The sequence below is a fragment of the Platalea leucorodia genome (assembly GCF_965183815.1).
Source record: "Platalea leucorodia genome assembly, chromosome: Z".
NCBI lineage: Eukaryota > Metazoa > Chordata > Aves > Pelecaniformes > Threskiornithidae > Platalea > Platalea leucorodia.
This window is the reverse complement of record NC_138858.1, coordinates 87,402,490-87,419,285: the sequence shown is the minus strand read 5'-3', so window position 1 is coordinate 87,419,285 and position 16,796 is coordinate 87,402,490. Positions and strand designations below refer to the sequence as shown.

Here is a 16,796-nt window from a genome sequence, read left to right as displayed (position 1 = left end):
CGGGGCCGGGGCCCCCCACCCGCGGAGGGCGAGGCGGAGGCCGGGACCCGGAGCGCTGGGCCTGGCTCCCCGCAGCTGCCCCCGACCCCGCGGGCCGCCCCTCAGCGCGGGGCGGGGCGCGGCGGCCAGGGCGCTTTCGCTTTCGCTCTCGCTCCCGCTCTGGCTCCGGCGCTCGGCGGCGGCGGCGCTGGGGCCTGCGGGGCGGCGGGCCGGCGGCAGGTCCCGGGCGTGCTGAGGGCGGCCGGGGCGGCGGCGCGGTGCCGTCCGCCTCAGGGCTGTGCCCGGCGGGCGAATTCCTGCCGTCTCGTCCCGTCCCCCTCCGGCGGTTGCCGGCGGCCGCCGGTCGAAAATGGCCGCGCTGCTGCGGGCCGGGGCGCTTCCAGGCCCGCCTGCCGCCGTGGCGGCGGGGCTGCTGGCGCTGCTGAGCCTGGCCTCGGCGCTCGGCGGTGAGCGGGGAGGCGACAGCGCCCAGTTTCCCTGGGACGCGGTGAGGCTGCCCAAGCACGTTGTCCCGCTGCGTTACCACCTCCTCATCCACCCCAACCTCACCACCCTGACCTTCGCTGGCACCGCCGCCATAGAGGTTACGGTCACCCAGCAGACCAGCGTGGTCGTCCTGCACAGCAAGCGCCTGCACATCACCGGGGCTGCCATCGAGGCCGCGAGCGGCCACCCGGCGCAGGAGGTGCAGGTGCTGGAGCACCAGCCCTTCGAGCAGGTGGCACTCCTCGCCGCCCAGCCGCTGCAGGCCGGGCACAACTACACTCTCAGCATCCAGTACCTCGCAAATCTCTCAGAGTCCTTCCATGGCTTTTATAAAAGCACCTACAGGACCCAGGAAGGAGAACTCAGGTAACCCTTTTTGACTCAGGTAATCCTTTTGCGGCGGAGGGAGCTGGGGTTGTTCAGCCTGGAGAAGAGGAGGCTGAGGGGAGACCTTATTGCTCTGTACAACTGCCTGAAAGGAGGCTGTAGCGAGGTGGGGGTCGGTCTCTTCTCCTTAGTAATAAGCGATAGGACGAGAGGAAATGGCCTCAAGCTGCGCCAGGGGAGGTTTAGGTTGGATATTAGGAAAAACTTCTTCACCGAAAGGGCTGTCAGGCCCTGGCACAGGCTGCCCAGGGCAGGGGCTGAGTCCCCATCCCTGGAGGTATTTAAAAGAAGGGCAGACGTGGTGCTTGAGGACATGGTTTAGTGGTGGACTTGGCAGTGCTAGGTTAACGGTTGGACTCGATCTTAAGGGTCTTTTCCAACCTTAATGATTCTATGATTCTATGACATGCAGAAGGTTTTGGTAGTACCTGTAGTTATTTTGTAAACGTGAGATTACTCTGTTTTCACACATCAGAGGGGTGAACGCTGTGCATATGAAGGTGTGTGACCAAACTTCTTTTTTTTTCCCCTGCTCAGAGTGCTTGCAGCAACACAGTTTGAGCCAACAGCTGCGCGGATGGCCTTCCCATGTTTTGACGAACCAGCCTTCAAAGCCAGGTTTTCAATTAAGATTAGGAGGGAACCAAAGCACCTTGCGCTATCCAATATGCCAATTGTAGGTGGATACTTTTAATGATGTGCTGTTGATTGATGATCTTTGAAACAAGAAAGCAAAAGGAGAACAGAATATTGAAGCAATTGCTGTTAACAGGAATAGTGATCTTACTGCAGTTCTTTTATGAGAGTGTGTGGTGGTGTTGCTGGTAGTCTTGACACAAGGTTGAAAAGGAATTAAGAAAATAATGCATGGTGTGGGTACCTGTGTCTCAGCAGAGGTGTGAGAATGATGAGCACAACATAGTCTCCGTAATCTTTGTTTTACTTACAAAAGGCTTTCCATGTTGATCTGAAATTTTAAGATTAATTATAATATACATAATATATAATATATATATAAAATATATATTATATAATAAATACATGATTCACATGTATTAATTTCATTGTCAGATAAGCAGGACCTTCTGTGTGAAAAAAAAAAATACTTTGGACTTCAAAAAAACATCACAGCGTGAAAAGTGCCGTACATGTAATAGCTGCAAATGTTGTTAGCGATTATAAATACGTATGCATATATAGGGTTAACTACATTTTGTACATTTGATCTTACTTTGGTTGTAAGAGATTCTTTATAATTTCTTCTGTACTATTAGTTGCTGGTTTGCAAGGAAACTAACCCTTATAAATGAGGGAACAGCACCCCCCGTCTCCCTCCCTCCCCCCCCCCCCGCCAAGTACCTTTCAAAAAAGAAACATTTTGAAAGTAGGTGTAAAAGATCAATTCTTTTGTAGAGAAATGGATAAAATAATGATTAAGGAGTCAGTGCCAGTGTTACTGTTCAGCGTGGCTAAACACGTTGCAGGTCTAAGTTAGTTAGCTAAGGCTCTTTGTAACTAAGAGGGGAAAATGGATACCTCCAACACGCGACTCATTTTATGCTAAACTAGATATCTGCGGTAACTGAATCACGGTCTGGAGGAGTTCATTTCTCTCGTGTGTAACAATGGCTGCTGAGATTTACACAGCTTCTCATCAGCTGAAGTTGTGTGAGATTAATTTCATCAGCGTACTGGCAAACACTGAGGAAAACTGAAGCAGTGTTTTCATTTTTCTGGTTTTATCAATATAGAAGTAAGTAATGCTTACGAATGAAACTGCCTGTATGTATACATATATGTGTTTTTGTTCTCTGTGTGGGGAAGAGTGGGTGTGGGGATGACTTCTTTCCAGTGTGCTTTTAAAAGGTAAGGTAGTACCTTTAAAAGGCAGTAAGTACCTTTAAACTGAGAAGGAACACAATTGTTGGTGCCAGGGTCCTCACAGATGGTGCTACTGGGTGATGAGCTGTGATCTTTTTTTAGGTGAAGTCTGTGAATATAACTCCCTGGCTTGTTGAGGACCATTTTGATACCACTGTCAAGATGAGTACGTACCTTGTGGCCTTTATCGTTTCGGATTTTAAATCCATCAGCAAAACAACAGGTCACGGAGTTAAGGTAACTCTCTCTCATTTTCTAAGAGCTTTTTTGTATTTAAGTCTGTATGAATATATAACGGTTTACTTTTCAGTTAAATCATAGGATTTATATATCTTGATATTTTACAGGAACGAAAGGAGAGAAAGAATTTGGTTTTGTAATTGGCTGATTAGTTTGAATTCTGAGCTTTATTAGTTTCAAAAGTTTTTGGTACTGGGGTTACTTTTTATATAATTATATGCATTGGTAACATAGTTTGGTTCATGTAAGATTATATAATTAAAGGCCAATGAAATACAATTTTCATGGAGGAGCAACATTAAAATAAACCTGTGTCAGTTGAATGACTCTATCATGGTAAAGGTGGAAATAGTAAAAGTCTTTGTAGCGGCCTAGTGGTTCTGGTGGGTAAGTTTTAAAACTTGTATTCCTAATTCTGATAATATTTTTCTTCAAATGTTTTAATACCTCTTGTATGAGAAGTGTTAGGTTTGTGCTCTAGTGTCCCTTTTTATGGTCATTCAAGTAACTGTGATAACGAACAACTTCTGTGAGCTTTGGATGTTGGTATTGAAGTGCTACCTGTTCGTCTGCTATAGATTTCTGTGTACACAGTGCCAGACAAGATCAACCAAGCTGATTATGCGTTGGATGCGGCAGTGAAACTTTTAGACTTCTATGAGGATTACTTCAGCATTCCATATCCTTTACCTAAACAAGGTCAGTGTTAAATAATTTAATGTATTTGAGAACATTATTAAGCACAGAGAGTAAAATAGCACAAAATCAGTAATTTAGCGTATTGAGACAAGGGCGAGTTTGGCTCACAGGCTTTTAAAGTGGCTGCCTCACAGAACTTAAGGACAGATTGAAAAGCTCCACTGGGAATGGAAGATCCTTGTTTTCTGTACAGAGCTTTATTTTAAAGTATGTTTTTGCACTTAGGTTTAAGAGAGCCCTTAGAAGTACGTGTGATATGTGTGCCTGTGTGGGAGCAGTCGTGAAGTGGGATGAGGGGGTGAGCGAGTTCTTTATTGAGTAAAATGATACTAGTACTATTTTAATGTTTTTTCTAGATTTAGCAGCTATTCCTGATTTTCAGTCTGGTGCTATGGAAAACTGGGGACTGACCACGTACCGGGAATCTGCATTGCTGTATGACCCTGAAAAGTCCTCTGCGTCTTCTAAACTTCGGATCACTATGATAATAGCCCATGAACTGGCTCATCAGGTGAGATCTGGGGAAGAATAAGGCGTTCAAATGGGCCTGCAGTGGGGTCAGGCTTGATGGATCCTGTGTGGGTAGGGGGATGTTGGAGCTATAAGCTGAAAACAGCTGCTTCAGCTTGAGGGTGCTCATCTATGAATCACGAGGACTGTGTCTGGTGAAGGAGTCCCAGCAGGCTGTGTAGATGTGGAGGGCTGTAAACATCAATGTGTTCAGTTCAGCAGCTCAGATGCTGCGAGGCCTTTGCACCATTGTTAGCCCTTGAAATTAATTGCAGGCCACCAAAATAGCAACATAAAAGTTAGGAATGGTTAACTGTTTCATATGTGGCTCTCCTGCTAAATGTGGTTCCTTGACAAGGTTTCTTGGAAGGTGAGTGGAAGCCAGTGTTTAGTGTATTACCATTAAAATGAGAATGCAATGGGAAGAGGCCAGAGCAAGCTGTATCACTAAAAAAAAGTTCCTTAAAGGTCAATAACGTGCTACAGGTCAGTAGGAGCTTTTGTGATAAATTCTGTATTTAATTTCAGAAGCTCCTTTTTTTTTTTTCCCCAGTGGTTTGGCAACCTCGTTACCATGGAGTGGTGGAATGATCTGTGGTTAAATGAAGGGTTTGCAAAGTTTATGGAGTTCGTGTCAGTCAGCATTACCCATCCAGAACTGAGAGTTGTAAGCAGCTGTTATTGTATTTTTATTTTATAACTGCCTTCTAAATCCACTAATTAATAAGGATAAAGATCAAGCAGATTTGTGTTGTGAGCCACTTTTAAATTTCTGTTTGGTAGGATTATCTGATGTTAACTCTGAAGGCTAGGAATGTTGATTTAACTATATGTAAATATTTTCAGGAACTGATGATGGAAGTTGATGATTGCAGTGAAAGTGTATTCTTTTTTTAAAGACATTTAGACTCCCCAAAATGTGAAGAAATTATTTTTTCTTATTTCATCAAACAGATTCAGACATGAAAACACTAAAATCCTTCCACTAGATTCAGCAGAGGTCCGATATATGAAATTTTCTACAAAAGTGAGATGAACAATGCATCTGGGCAGAATTTTGCCATAGCACTAAAGTAGCATGATAACAGGGAAACTCACTTTTTTTTTTCTTTAATTTGTTTTATGGTTACTGGCCACTCTGTCATCAGACTGTTGGAATGGGTGGGTGTCTTTTTGGAGTTATTTTTAAGACTCACTAGCTTGACTATTTAAGTTAGTTTAGATCACTAGAACTCCTTTGGCTGTCTGTGTTACTGTTTTGTTTTTTTTTTTATACTCTGGAATAAAAAGAAAGATACGTTTTGTTTTCTTTGTATGATTTAAAGGTCATGTGGAATGGACTGAAAAGTGAATGAATAGCGATTCAGTGGTCACTGAGAAAAATTTAGTAGTAATATTTGGTTTTGCCTCCTATTAGGAAGACTTTTTCTTAAGTAAATGTTTTGATGCCATGTCAGTGGATGCATTAAATTCATCACATCCTATATCTACTCCTGTGGAAGATCCAGCTCAAATTTTAGAAATGTTTGATGAAGTTTCTTATGAGAAGGTAAAGTACATAACTGCTATTGATTTCAGTTGTACTGCTTGTGCTACACAGTTGTGTTTTACTGATTTCACCCCTACATAGAAGAGATCCCTGACATGTGGTTTTAATGGTTTTATGACTTGAATAATTCCTTGTGCAAAACACCTGGGTGGATTCAAATGGCAGTTCTAAAATGAGGAAGCCTTTACTTCTGTCCGTTCTGTATCAGTTTAGTCTTAAACCATTTTTTTTTAGATTCTTAACTCAAGGAGTGTTTTTCACTGGAGCATTATATGGTGCTGGCTTATATAGTAATTAAAAAAATCATAACTTACTCAATCAGTGATATTTTTAAGTGTAAGGATCACAAAAAAACAAAGTAGTGTTTCAATATGCATAAAACACGATTATTTTTTAATTGGAGAGACATACAAAAGCGAACTATTATGTAGATCAGTGGCATGCTGAAATTTTTCTGCAACAAGCATCTTGCCAGCTAAGGAGTAGTTCTGTAAACACTTTGCCACTCTGTTTTTCAGGGATCTTGTGTATTAAATATGCTGAGGGACTACCTGACTGCTGATGTGTTTAAAGCTGGACTTGTCCAGTACCTGCAGAAATACAGCTATCAGAATACAAAAAATGAAGATTTGTGGAACAGCATGACAGATGCAAGTATTCCTTGTTCTCTTATTTTTTTCAAATTTCGTAACTTCTCATTAATAATGTGTCTCTCTAATATATTACTGAAGACTGACCAGTAGTTACGATTATGACATTAAAAAGAGGTAACCAAAACTTTTTTTTTCCCTTTCAGATTTGCCCTACAGTAGGTAGTGATAAAAATGAACGACAAGGTGATGGTTTTTGCAGAAGAAGCCAACAGTCATCTTCAAATGCAGTAAGCATCTAGTTTTCTACCCATCAGTATTTAGGACTTTGACACATATCTGTGCCCTCTCATGTTACTATTCCGTGCCGTGGCATTGATACGTTCACCTTCCAAAAGTGTTCTTTGCAACTTGAGAATGGTTCTAGGGAGAGTGTAAGTTTCTGTAGTTCCATTGGAAATGTGTTTCCTCTGAGACTGGACGGAAATCCTACTCCTGTGCCCAGGGCTGACTGAAAAACAGCAGTACTTAAAGAGATGTCATTAACTATATGAAAATGTTCACAAGAAAACCAGCTGGAGATATCACGATATCCTCTCGTGGTTTAACCCCGGCCAGCAAGTGAGTGCCACACAACCACTCCCTCTCCCAGTGGGATGGTGGAGAGAATTGGAAGGGTGAAAGTGAGAAAACTCGTGGGTTGACATAAAAACAGTTTAATAATTGAAATAAAGTAAAATAGTAGTAAAAAAAAAAATAATGATGATGATGATGATGTACAAAGCAAGTGATGCACGATGCAATTGCTCACCACCAATCGACCAATGCCCAGCCCGGCCCCAAGCAGTGATCGCTCCCCCCAGCCAGCTCCCCCCAGTTTATATACTGGGCATGACGCCATACGGTATGGCATAGCCCTTTGGCCAGGCTGGGCCAGCTGTCCTGGCTGGGCCCCCTCCCAGCTTCTTGTGCACCGGGCAGGGCATGGGAAGCTGAAAAGTCCTTGACCAGTGTGAGCACTGCTCAGCAACAACTAAAACATCAGTGTGTTATCAACATTATTCTCATCCTAAATCCAAAACACAGCACTATACCAGCTACTAGGAAGAAAATGAACTCTATCCCAGCTGAAACCAGGTCATATCTAGTCTAAATATACCTATCTAGCGCTTAGAAATACCCAGCAGCTTTTAGAGTTCTTATGTACCCATTTCTGTTTCACCATCAGTGTACTGCCATCTTCCTCCCCTTCTTACGTGTCTTCTTTTTCCTTTGCTAAAAACCAGCACTGGACTAAAGGAGAGACTCTTGATGTGAGGGCAATGATGGACACTTGGACACTGCAAAAAGGGTTTCCCATGGTAACTGTCACGGTGAGAGGGAAGAATGTCCACCTGCAGCAGGAGCGCTATGTGAAGGGAGTAGATTCTCCTTCATCCACAGGGTAAACAAAATGGGGAAAACTGAGCACACAAACTGAAATACTCTCCTATGGCAAACACTGTTGTACAAGAAGAGCTTTTGCTGTTGTTTCTTAAGGAACACTGCCAGAGCTGTTTGGTTGTGAGGCTTTCCTGGTGTAGCTCAGGATCAGCAGTACTCCTGTTGTTGGACCCTGTGTGCCTGGCGAGGTCCCAGTAGCTGCAGAGCTGCAGTGGCTGGGTGTCGGGGTGAGCTGCGTGAGCCTACGCTGGAGACGTGCTAGTGCAGCTAGGCTGGACAGCTGGTATTGTTGCAACTTCAGTGATCCCCCAAGCAAACTAAATGAACCCTAGCTAGATGCGGCTGGCTCTGCACTCAAGTCAGAGGTGTGAGTGCAGCGTGTTGCTGTTACTGTGCAGGCAAAAGATATTACTTGGTGGTTAGACTGGGACAAGCTGGAGAAGCTTTTGCAAAGTTGTTTCATTAAACAAAGCACTTTTGTTTTGCAATAGGTACTTGTGGCACATTCCACTAACGTACATTACCAGTAAATCGGATGCAGTTCAGAGATTTTTGATGACAACTAAAGCAGGTAATTTCTTTGACTAATTAATTTATTCAAAGTTTGTTTGCAAGCCTTTTAGTTTTGCAGGGTACCAGAGAAGCAAATTTCAGAAAATTTTTGTCAGCTCAGTAATACCGCTATAACGATCTCTTAATATATTCAGAAACGATGTTACTGTGTTCTTTAAACCACTGAAATGAGAGTAACAGTAAATTGGGTATAGTATTAGGATGTGTTTGAATCACTAAGAAAAAAAAGAGTTATGTTTTTGTTTCCAGATGTCATTATCCTTCCGGAAGAGGTGGAGTGGGTTAAATTCAATGTGGACATGAATGGGTATTACATTGTGCACTATGAAGACGATGGATGGGATCATCTGATTAACCTTTTGAAAGAGAACCATACAGTGATTAGCAGCAATGACAGAGCAAGTCTCATTAACAATGTATTCCAGCTTGTGAGGTATGGCCTTCTGTCCAAGTCTGAAAAAAAAATACAAACTCTGTATTTATGAGTACATATCGCTGAGAAAGAAAGTGTTGATAATGTATATAGTGTTCATTACATCTGTCAAATAGATTGAGAGCATATTCTTTTCTTGCTTACAGCAGTGTAAACCTGGGATTTCTCTTGATTGCGGTGGATTTGTCAAAACCTATTTAATGAAACATGCTGTGTTCAATAAAGGCATGCTAATGGAAAGATGCCAGTGTGAAGTGGTGGACTAGAATAACGTTTTTGCACCTGGAAAGATACTGGTGCCATTTGTCAGTTACAAACAAGGCTGTTACAGTCATAAAGATGTGACGGGATTATGATCATGATTAGTTTCAGTTCTGTGGATGCATTAGAAAAGGCTGTATCGTAGAGGGGCTTTGCAAACGCTTATGCATAGAGAACTAAAGAACTGACAGAAGTAACTCCACGTCTAAGTGTATTGTGTTCAAGAAAGAGGGTAGTGGGGGGAGCTGGAAGAGAATTAAGATGGGATGAATTTGAGGTAACAGCTCACAAGGCAATGTCAGCAGAGCTAGCCAAGATTTTCATTTGGACAGCAGAAGAAAGGTCTTTCTAGTTTGAAGAGAAAAGAGGAGAGTGAAGAAAGATTGCTCAGTATGTTCAAGGAGCTTAGAGAGGAAAGGAAGAAGGGACAAAGAGAGATGCAACTTGGGTTAAGCAGGGTTCCTTTTCTGATGGGTGACTAGAACACGCTTGTATTTTGAGGCCAAAGAGACAGGTCAATAAGGACAAAATGAGAATGTGTGCAGGGAGCTGACACAGAAAAGAAGCAGAATAAAGGTTTCAATGAAAAAATGAACAGGGAGAGTGAGAAAAGACCTCTTGCATTTTCTCTGTTTGCTTTTGGAAGAAATCATTGAGATGTATCCTGGCAGAGGTAGAACACAGTTTGCAAAGTCAGGTAAAGACAGTGAAGGAGCCGTTGGGATTGTAGCTCTGAGGCTTACTGCAAGCTAAGTATCTACATGTCGAGCTACAAAGGTGTTGCTGAGGAAATTACCTCGGGCATTGCATTCCTTCTGTATGTGTGTGGTTTGTAGAGCAAAAGTAATAGTGGGGAGAGAGCAAGAGGGAGGGGCTGTGCTGGGATAACCTTGGCACGTGAGAGATGGGGGAAAAAAGACAATCTTTCTAAATCATTCTCTTACAGTCCATTTCTTAGTTCAAAGATTAAATATTAGGTTTCATAGCTTATGTAGCTGCTCAGCCACATATCACTTCCAAAAGCAAAATTAAAAAGAGATTTGGAAATACCTTGGAGGCTTTCCTATTTGTATAGTTTTCTGAAAAACATTTGTCTTGGATTTTGCTTTTAAGTTTGTCTTTTAAGTTTAATTATAACTTGGTTTATCCCCTCTCTTCTACTTCTTTAGGGTAAAAAAGTTGTCAATTTCCAAAGCTTTTGATTTAACTTTGTACCTGAAACATGAAAGAGAAATCATGCCAGTACACCAAGGTATGACTGAGCTGATTCCTATATACAGGCTCATGGAGAGGAGGGATACAGATGGTACAGAAAAACAGTTAAAGGTAATACTTTAAGTATCTAGAACTTTCTAACTCTGCCTTACCCGGTAAAACATACTTTAAAATAATATATCTTTATTGTTACCTTCTTTTAGGAGTATATAGTCCATCTATTTAGAGAGCTGATTGACAAGCAGTCTTGGAGTGATGAAGGCTCAGTGTCTGAGAGATTGCTTAGGCACTCGCTCCTGCTGTTTGCATGCGTGCATAGGTACCAGCCATGCGTGGACAAAGCCAAAGCATATTTTACAGAATGGCAGAAATCCAATGGAACCTTGAGGTCTGTTCTATAACTATGACTGTTTTTTCTGATACTCTGTTTAATTACACTAGAGTTAATTTAGGAAAAGAACTAAACTTCAGTCCTTTCTGCACTCTGAAGTTGAACCTTCCTGGTTTTATGCTTTAGCTTCCCAGTGCCTTTACGGTTTGGTGCATAATATGTGCCCAAACTAGCACATACACCATGTGGTACTCCACAACTTGGGTTGTTAAAGATGTTCTGAAAAGTGAAAATCACATGTATTCCCTCATTACGTGTCTGAAGATTGACCTATACGGGTTGTAAAAAATAGGTAACTACTGTTTGTGAACTTCACTTTATTTTTGTTTCTCATCATGACACAAGAACTCCCTATAACACCCTCCAAAATGTCTCTGAGAGATTGTTCTGGGCGGGCCAAAGAAGACTATATCAGTATCTGACTGGGCATAGCCATGAAAGGAATATACAAAAATAAAGAAGGAAAAAAAAAAAAAAAAAAAGGTATGATGTGTCCAAAATTTCTGGAAGTCATTTCCAAGGCAGGAACGATACTGAGATACAGCCTGAGATAGATACGTAACTGTTTCCCAGCCACAGGGATCACTTTCTAATACCCCTGAGGGACAAGTATTTTTTAATAAACTGTCTGCTATGCCAATTGATGTGTGATGGTGACATGGTTGTGTTTCTACATGTATTCCTAAATACGACATAGAGAATAACTTGGTATTCAATTGGTTTTAGCTTGCCAGCAGATGTGAAGACAGCAGTGTACACTGTTGGAGCACAAACATCCGAGGGCTGGGATTTCCTCCTTGGTAAATACAGACTGCCCTCATTCAATGTAGAGAGAGAGAACATTGAATTAGCTCTCGCCTTCAGCAGAAGTAAGGACAAACTTCAGTGGTAAGTAGCTACACACAGCAGAAATGTTTTTGGGGAAAATTTACAAACATTGAAACAGGAAATAGAATTATTCAGAGTCTTATTTCATAGCTTTTGAATTTCATGATGTATAAAATGCTTCACAGAGTTAATATGGTGGGAGGAAGTGGCTGCACCTTTTCATTTCTGTGTTTTAGTGCTGGGAGTCAATGCACTCAGAATTTGCAGCAGCAAATTGGGACAAAATACAATAAAACAGCTATTCAGATACCTTATCTTTGCTTGACAGACACTTCTTTATTTACCTTTGTAGTTACTTTGATTGTAAGTGCATATGCTGTACATTTCTTACAAAAAATTGAGGTTTCCTGCTTTAAAGAGAGCTGAGCGCCACTGAGGTTTTCAGATGTTCCCTTCAAACCGTGCATTCTGTGAACCTGATTTCTGCCATTTGGAGGTGACAGCATGGGACACTGATTTAACGGCGTTCAGATGTAACTGGAGACGTACTTTAGCTGTTTCATTATGTTGTTATTTATTCTTTGAATTGCAGTGCTGTTTGGACACCTTAGTCATGAGCAGCACTTGCAGGCCTGAATTTTCCACTTGCTACTTAGTGCAGAACAAGTACCTTTCTTACAGAGGGAGGAGCGGGGTTCATATTCATTTGGAAATTTTGAGTAGGAGCAAAAGGTAGCCTTGTTTTTACCCTTAATATTCAGAATACACGTCCACCATGTAACTGTAATTGTGAAAGTAACAGAAATGGGAAAGGTGGATGTGGCTGAGGAGTACGTCGTGAAAAGCTGGAAATAACCCAGCAGAAATGATGTGTCAGGACCTTTAGAAATGTGAACTCTCAACCATAGTACCAAATACTAAGGGAATAGTAATTTGTCAGCTTGATCTACTGGTCTAAACAACTTCCATTTCTCTTATTCTCAGGTTAATGGATCAAGGTCTGCGTGGTGACATCATAAGAACTCAGGATCTTCCATTTATTATTGTATATGTTGCCAAAAACCCATCTGGCTATCATCTAGCTTGGACGTTTTTAAAAGAAAATTGGGAGAAAGTTGTAGAAAAGTAAGGAACATAAGTTGTTTTACTGCTCTCTCTACTTTGTACTTTAAAACTCTACTCTCTACAAAACCAGACATTTTCTGAGTGTAGGTGATTCTTTTTGCCAGATTTGAACTTGGTTCGAATTCCATAGCAACCATTGTCACTGGAGTGACAAGTCGGTACTCGACAAGGTCGCAGCTTGCACAGGTAAGCCATTCAGATCCTGGTTTTAAAAAACAGTTGTAGTATAACTGAAATGAAAATTTGGATTAAATCTTAACATGGTAAAAGCATGACCAGTTATGAAGCATCACGGTAATATCCTGCCTTTGCCTTGAAAAAGATTGTAACAGTGATGAGTTAGATTACTCTAGGGAGAGCATTAAGTCAATGGCAAGAGGAAAGATGGTCTTTCTTTAAGCAGTGAGCTTGGAGACAGAGTATGAATGTTTGCCTGCCAAAGCGTTCATGGTTTACCTGCCTCTGTTAATATTTTCTACCCACTCTGGAAAGTAGCGAGAAAAAAAAATGTAGGTGTTTTCATGGAGTAGACAGAAGAAAAAATGCTGAAGGACAGAGAGTGAGAAATCATCTTACTGTTCTACATCTTCTAATGTGGGGAAAATTCTCCATGCTCCTGGATGTCATGTACGATAATTATTTTGTCTAATGTGTAAAGTGGGTAAAAACCCCAGACTGGTCAATGTGCAGATGTAATGTCATTCCTGACAATGTCTTTTCAGAAGCTGCTCCTTTTGTTGCCAGTTTAAAATTTTCTGCTTCAGGGCAAAACACAGGCATAAGTAATGCAACCATATTAAATATGGAATGAAAGAATATAGAATATAGTTCTCAATCTTCATTTTAAATCTGAGTGGACTCTCTCAGTGTGTCAATAGCAGTGTCTTGGCCAGTGGCAAGGACTGCAGGGACATTTCTGTGTCCTACCCAGAAATGTGGCTGCACCTCCCTTGGGGATCTGTGGGACTTAGCGATGAGTCTCTGAACACAAAGTCAGTATAAGGGTGAGAGAAAATCCAGCAACTCCCTTCCTTGTCTCCTCTTTGTATCTTCTTGTACTTTGTACAAGTATTTGCATCTTGTATCCTACTCATCAAAGTAAATTTTCAGAAATGATGTATTTAATTTATACAAGGTGTACAGTCATGGTATCTTTTGAAAGTATTCATTAACACTAACTCTCGTCTGAGGCTGTATTAAGTTTGCACAATGAGCATTGTGATAAGGAGTGCCTCCTTTAAAAAAAAAAAAAAAAGAAAAAAGAAAAAAAAAAAGCGAGGAAGGCAGCAGTCAACACTTCCAGCAGCCACAGGGAATGCAGTGAATTCAAGGAGTAGAAGCAGCCTCCAGGTTTCCAGTGGTTGCATTCCCAAGTGGTTGTTCAGCCTGGAGAAGAGGAGGCTGAGGGGAGACCTGATCGCTCTCTACAACTACCTGAAAGGAGGCTGTAGCGAGGTGGGGGTCGGTCTCTTCTGCCTAGTAACAAGGGATAGGATGAGAGGAAACGGCCTCAAGCTGCGCCAGGGGAGGTTTAGGTTGGATATTGGGAAAAACTTCTTCACTGAAAGGGCTGTCAGGCCCTGGCACAGGCTGCCCAGGGAAGTGGTTGAGTCTCCATCCCTGGAGGTATTTAAAAGACGGGCAGACGTGGTGCTGGGGAGTTGGATGGGGCCTTTCTTAGAAAACTAAAAGGAGGCACAGACGTCCCCATGTAGGGAGAACTTTCAGCCCTTACACTACTGCTAATCCTCCAAAGGGGTTGAACGAGTGGCTTGCAGGCAAATGTAGATGACTCTTACTGAGCCACTCTAAAAACAGCTGCGAGGTCTCCTGTCTGTCCCACCCCGCTGCCTGTATCAGCAGGAACACCTGCTTCAGCTGACAGTCTGGGACGGTGACTGAACTTCAGGAGCAGGTGTGTTACGCAGCAGAGCTGCCGTCGGGAAGAGCAGGGGGTGCTCAGTCTCCCTGGTGATGTCCACATTGAAACGCTGCCGTCCTGCCTGTGGGTGCCGCGGCTTAAATGGCCGCAAGGGTTGGTTGAACGAGCAGGAGCCGGACGGGTCCCACACACAACATGACAGCTCCTTCAGCTGTGTTTTTATATAATCTAATTTGAAATGTAATCTCCCTTGGCTTGTGAGATCCAAGCACTATGAAACCTTTTTAAAAAACTGTTCTTGGGGTGGGGGGTGGGAGGGAAAAGGGGTGGAAGACCCAAGGCCAGGTTCGAGTATCACCGATGTCTTGCTGGTCTTCCTGTGCACCTAAGGGCCCTTGCTGCATCTTTGTCAACTGTTCTTTCACATCTTTGTCAACAGGTGAAAGAATTCTTCGGTTCTCTGGAGGAAAAAAGTGCACGGCTTCACTGTGTCCAGCAAGCTATTGAAAGCATTGAAGACAATATACAATGGATGGATAGAAATTTGGAGAAAGTCAAAACTTGGTTGCAAAACAACTATCTGTAAATTCTGGCACCTTGATTGTATCTGTCAGAAATAAACACTGAAAAGCTGTGAAAATTCAGGGCTGGAGGGACAGCTCATTCGTATGAAACAGTTTTTTTGGCAGGAGCTGTAAGGCAGCTTCATGCTGCTGTTCAGTCTTTTTCTCTCTCATGGCTGTGGTTTGCTGGGAACAGAACTCAACCATTCATTGATCTCTTCCACCAGCTAACACTTGAAAGAGAAAAGGAACGTTGTACAGTGAACTAAGGTGTAGGGGAGGCTGAATACTAGAAACCTGAGCTACATTGCTTCTGAGAAGGCAGAAGGTGCTGGGAGACAACCAACCAAGAGAAACTTTCCACCTGCAAATGCTGATCCTTCTGGTACTGTTCCTACAAAGGTACAACTGGCAGCTCTGTTTAACACTGAAGTGCCCTAAAGCTCTGGAGCAAAGCCACCTTTGCGTGTGTCTTTATCCTTACGGTTTATGTTTCCAGGAGAATAATTTTTACAAAGATGTACCTTGGATCAAGCATCACATAATTAAAAAAACCCCAAGCATCAACTGTAATTCAGATTGCATCTGTCAAAGTAAATATGATAAGGACCCTCTGTGCAAGCTTTATTGTAGTCTCTCAGGGCTGGAGGCAGTCGAGGTGGCGTGGATGCTGCGCAGCGGCGAGGCCGAGTCCCTGCTGCACTGAGTCTCTCCCCTTCATACCACCCTCTCCCAGTTCTGCCCCGCTCCTTTTGCTGCCGATGTAAATACTTCCCCTGCGCTGGAAATATTCTTGTGTTTTTAGGTAACGTTCAGGAAATGAGTACATATATTTTGTGTACAAAAAGAAGAAAGTTTGTGAATTTTACTTTATATGATTTACTTTAGATGATTTAGTGTTTTAGCGGGAATTTTTGCTTTTAATTTTCCCTTTTTCAGCTAATTGAAATGCAACTGTTGTCACATGCACTCATTGACATTTAAAAGGACAGCCAGCCATTCATAATGGTCTTGATAACTTATCATCTGTAGGGTAGTGATAAGAATTGTAGGCAAATTGCTCCAAGGAGAGAAATTATTAATGATTTCTGTACTAAACTTTTTAAAACTATAAACTACCACATGCTTAAATGCACTTGATTTCTTTGCTCTTACAACCATGCCCTTGACATGATTCCATAGTGTTTATTTGCTCTGAAATAAGGTTCTGACCTGTCTCTGTTGCCTCACTGATAACGCTAAAACATCCAGAAACTTTGACAAAGATAAAGACTTAGGGAAAAATGCATTATCTTACGCAAAAGCGTAAGCTTTTGACTGTGCCTTGCTTGCTGTTCTCTCAACTAGAAATTATACCTGCCCAAGTTGAAACCTACTTCACTGGAGTTCAGAAGGGCTGCTGAGTTTGGCTATTGAGGGTGAAAAGCTCTGTCACAATGTTGTAGAAAATACCATTTTCTTTCGCTCGCCATATCCTTTTAGATAAGGCATCCTGTACCTCTTAAGTCATTAAGGGAAACAGGAATGCCGAGTACGCTGTGCATCGTGTCCAACATTTTCTGCTATTTCAGGTATTGTTGACTGTTGCTTGCTTTAAAATGTTTTCAGAGCTGAAAAGTGAATTTAATAAAATCGTATTTGTTTATGTGATTCTAGAAAAAATATTTCATTTGTGTCATTTTGCACATTCATTTCTTTTGCCTTTGTGAGCAGTAATTTGCATTGCTTTTTTTCTGCTTT

At 42.1% G+C, this 16,796-nt stretch overlaps 1 protein-coding gene across 2 annotated transcripts; it reads left to right on the top strand.

Moving 5' to 3' along the window:
• Positions 1-215: 215 nt before the first annotated feature.
• ERAP1 (endoplasmic reticulum aminopeptidase 1) lies at positions 216-16,510 on the top strand. 2 transcript variants are annotated; one of them, XM_082337501.1, is made up of 18 exons: positions 217-852; positions 1,411-1,549; positions 2,857-2,991; positions 3,573-3,693; positions 4,050-4,204; positions 4,757-4,870; positions 5,621-5,752; positions 6,271-6,402; positions 6,549-6,632; positions 7,629-7,786; positions 8,277-8,356; positions 8,608-8,791; positions 10,222-10,378; positions 10,471-10,655; positions 11,385-11,546; positions 12,471-12,611; positions 12,716-12,797; positions 14,933-16,507. In XM_082337501.1, exons 1-18 carry the CDS (start codon positions 350-352, stop codon positions 15,077-15,079), a joined length of 2,811 nt encoding a protein of 936 aa, XP_082193627.1. In that variant the 5' UTR covers positions 217-349; the 3' UTR covers positions 15,080-16,507. The 2 variants fall into 2 exon arrangements, with proteins under 2 accessions (XP_082193628.1, XP_082193627.1); XM_082337502.1 differs by lacking the exon at positions 4,757-4,870 and having other exon boundaries at positions 216-852; positions 14,933-16,510.
• The last annotated feature ends 286 nt before the right edge of the window (positions 16,511-16,796 follow it).

Excerpts from the sequence above, each read along its gene's own strand:
- ERAP1 (XM_082337501.1), top strand. The coding sequence starts at position 350 with ATGGCCGCGCTGCTGCGGGCCGGGGCGCTTCCAGGCCCGCCTGCCGCC. Across the intron at positions 5,753-6,270 it reads ATGAAGTTTCTTATGAGAAG|GGATCTTGTGTATTAAATAT; the intron begins GTAAAGTACATA and ends TCTGTTTTTCAG. Across the intron at positions 8,357-8,607 it reads TTTGATGACAACTAAAGCAG|ATGTCATTATCCTTCCGGAA; the intron begins GTAATTTCTTTG and ends TTTTGTTTCCAG.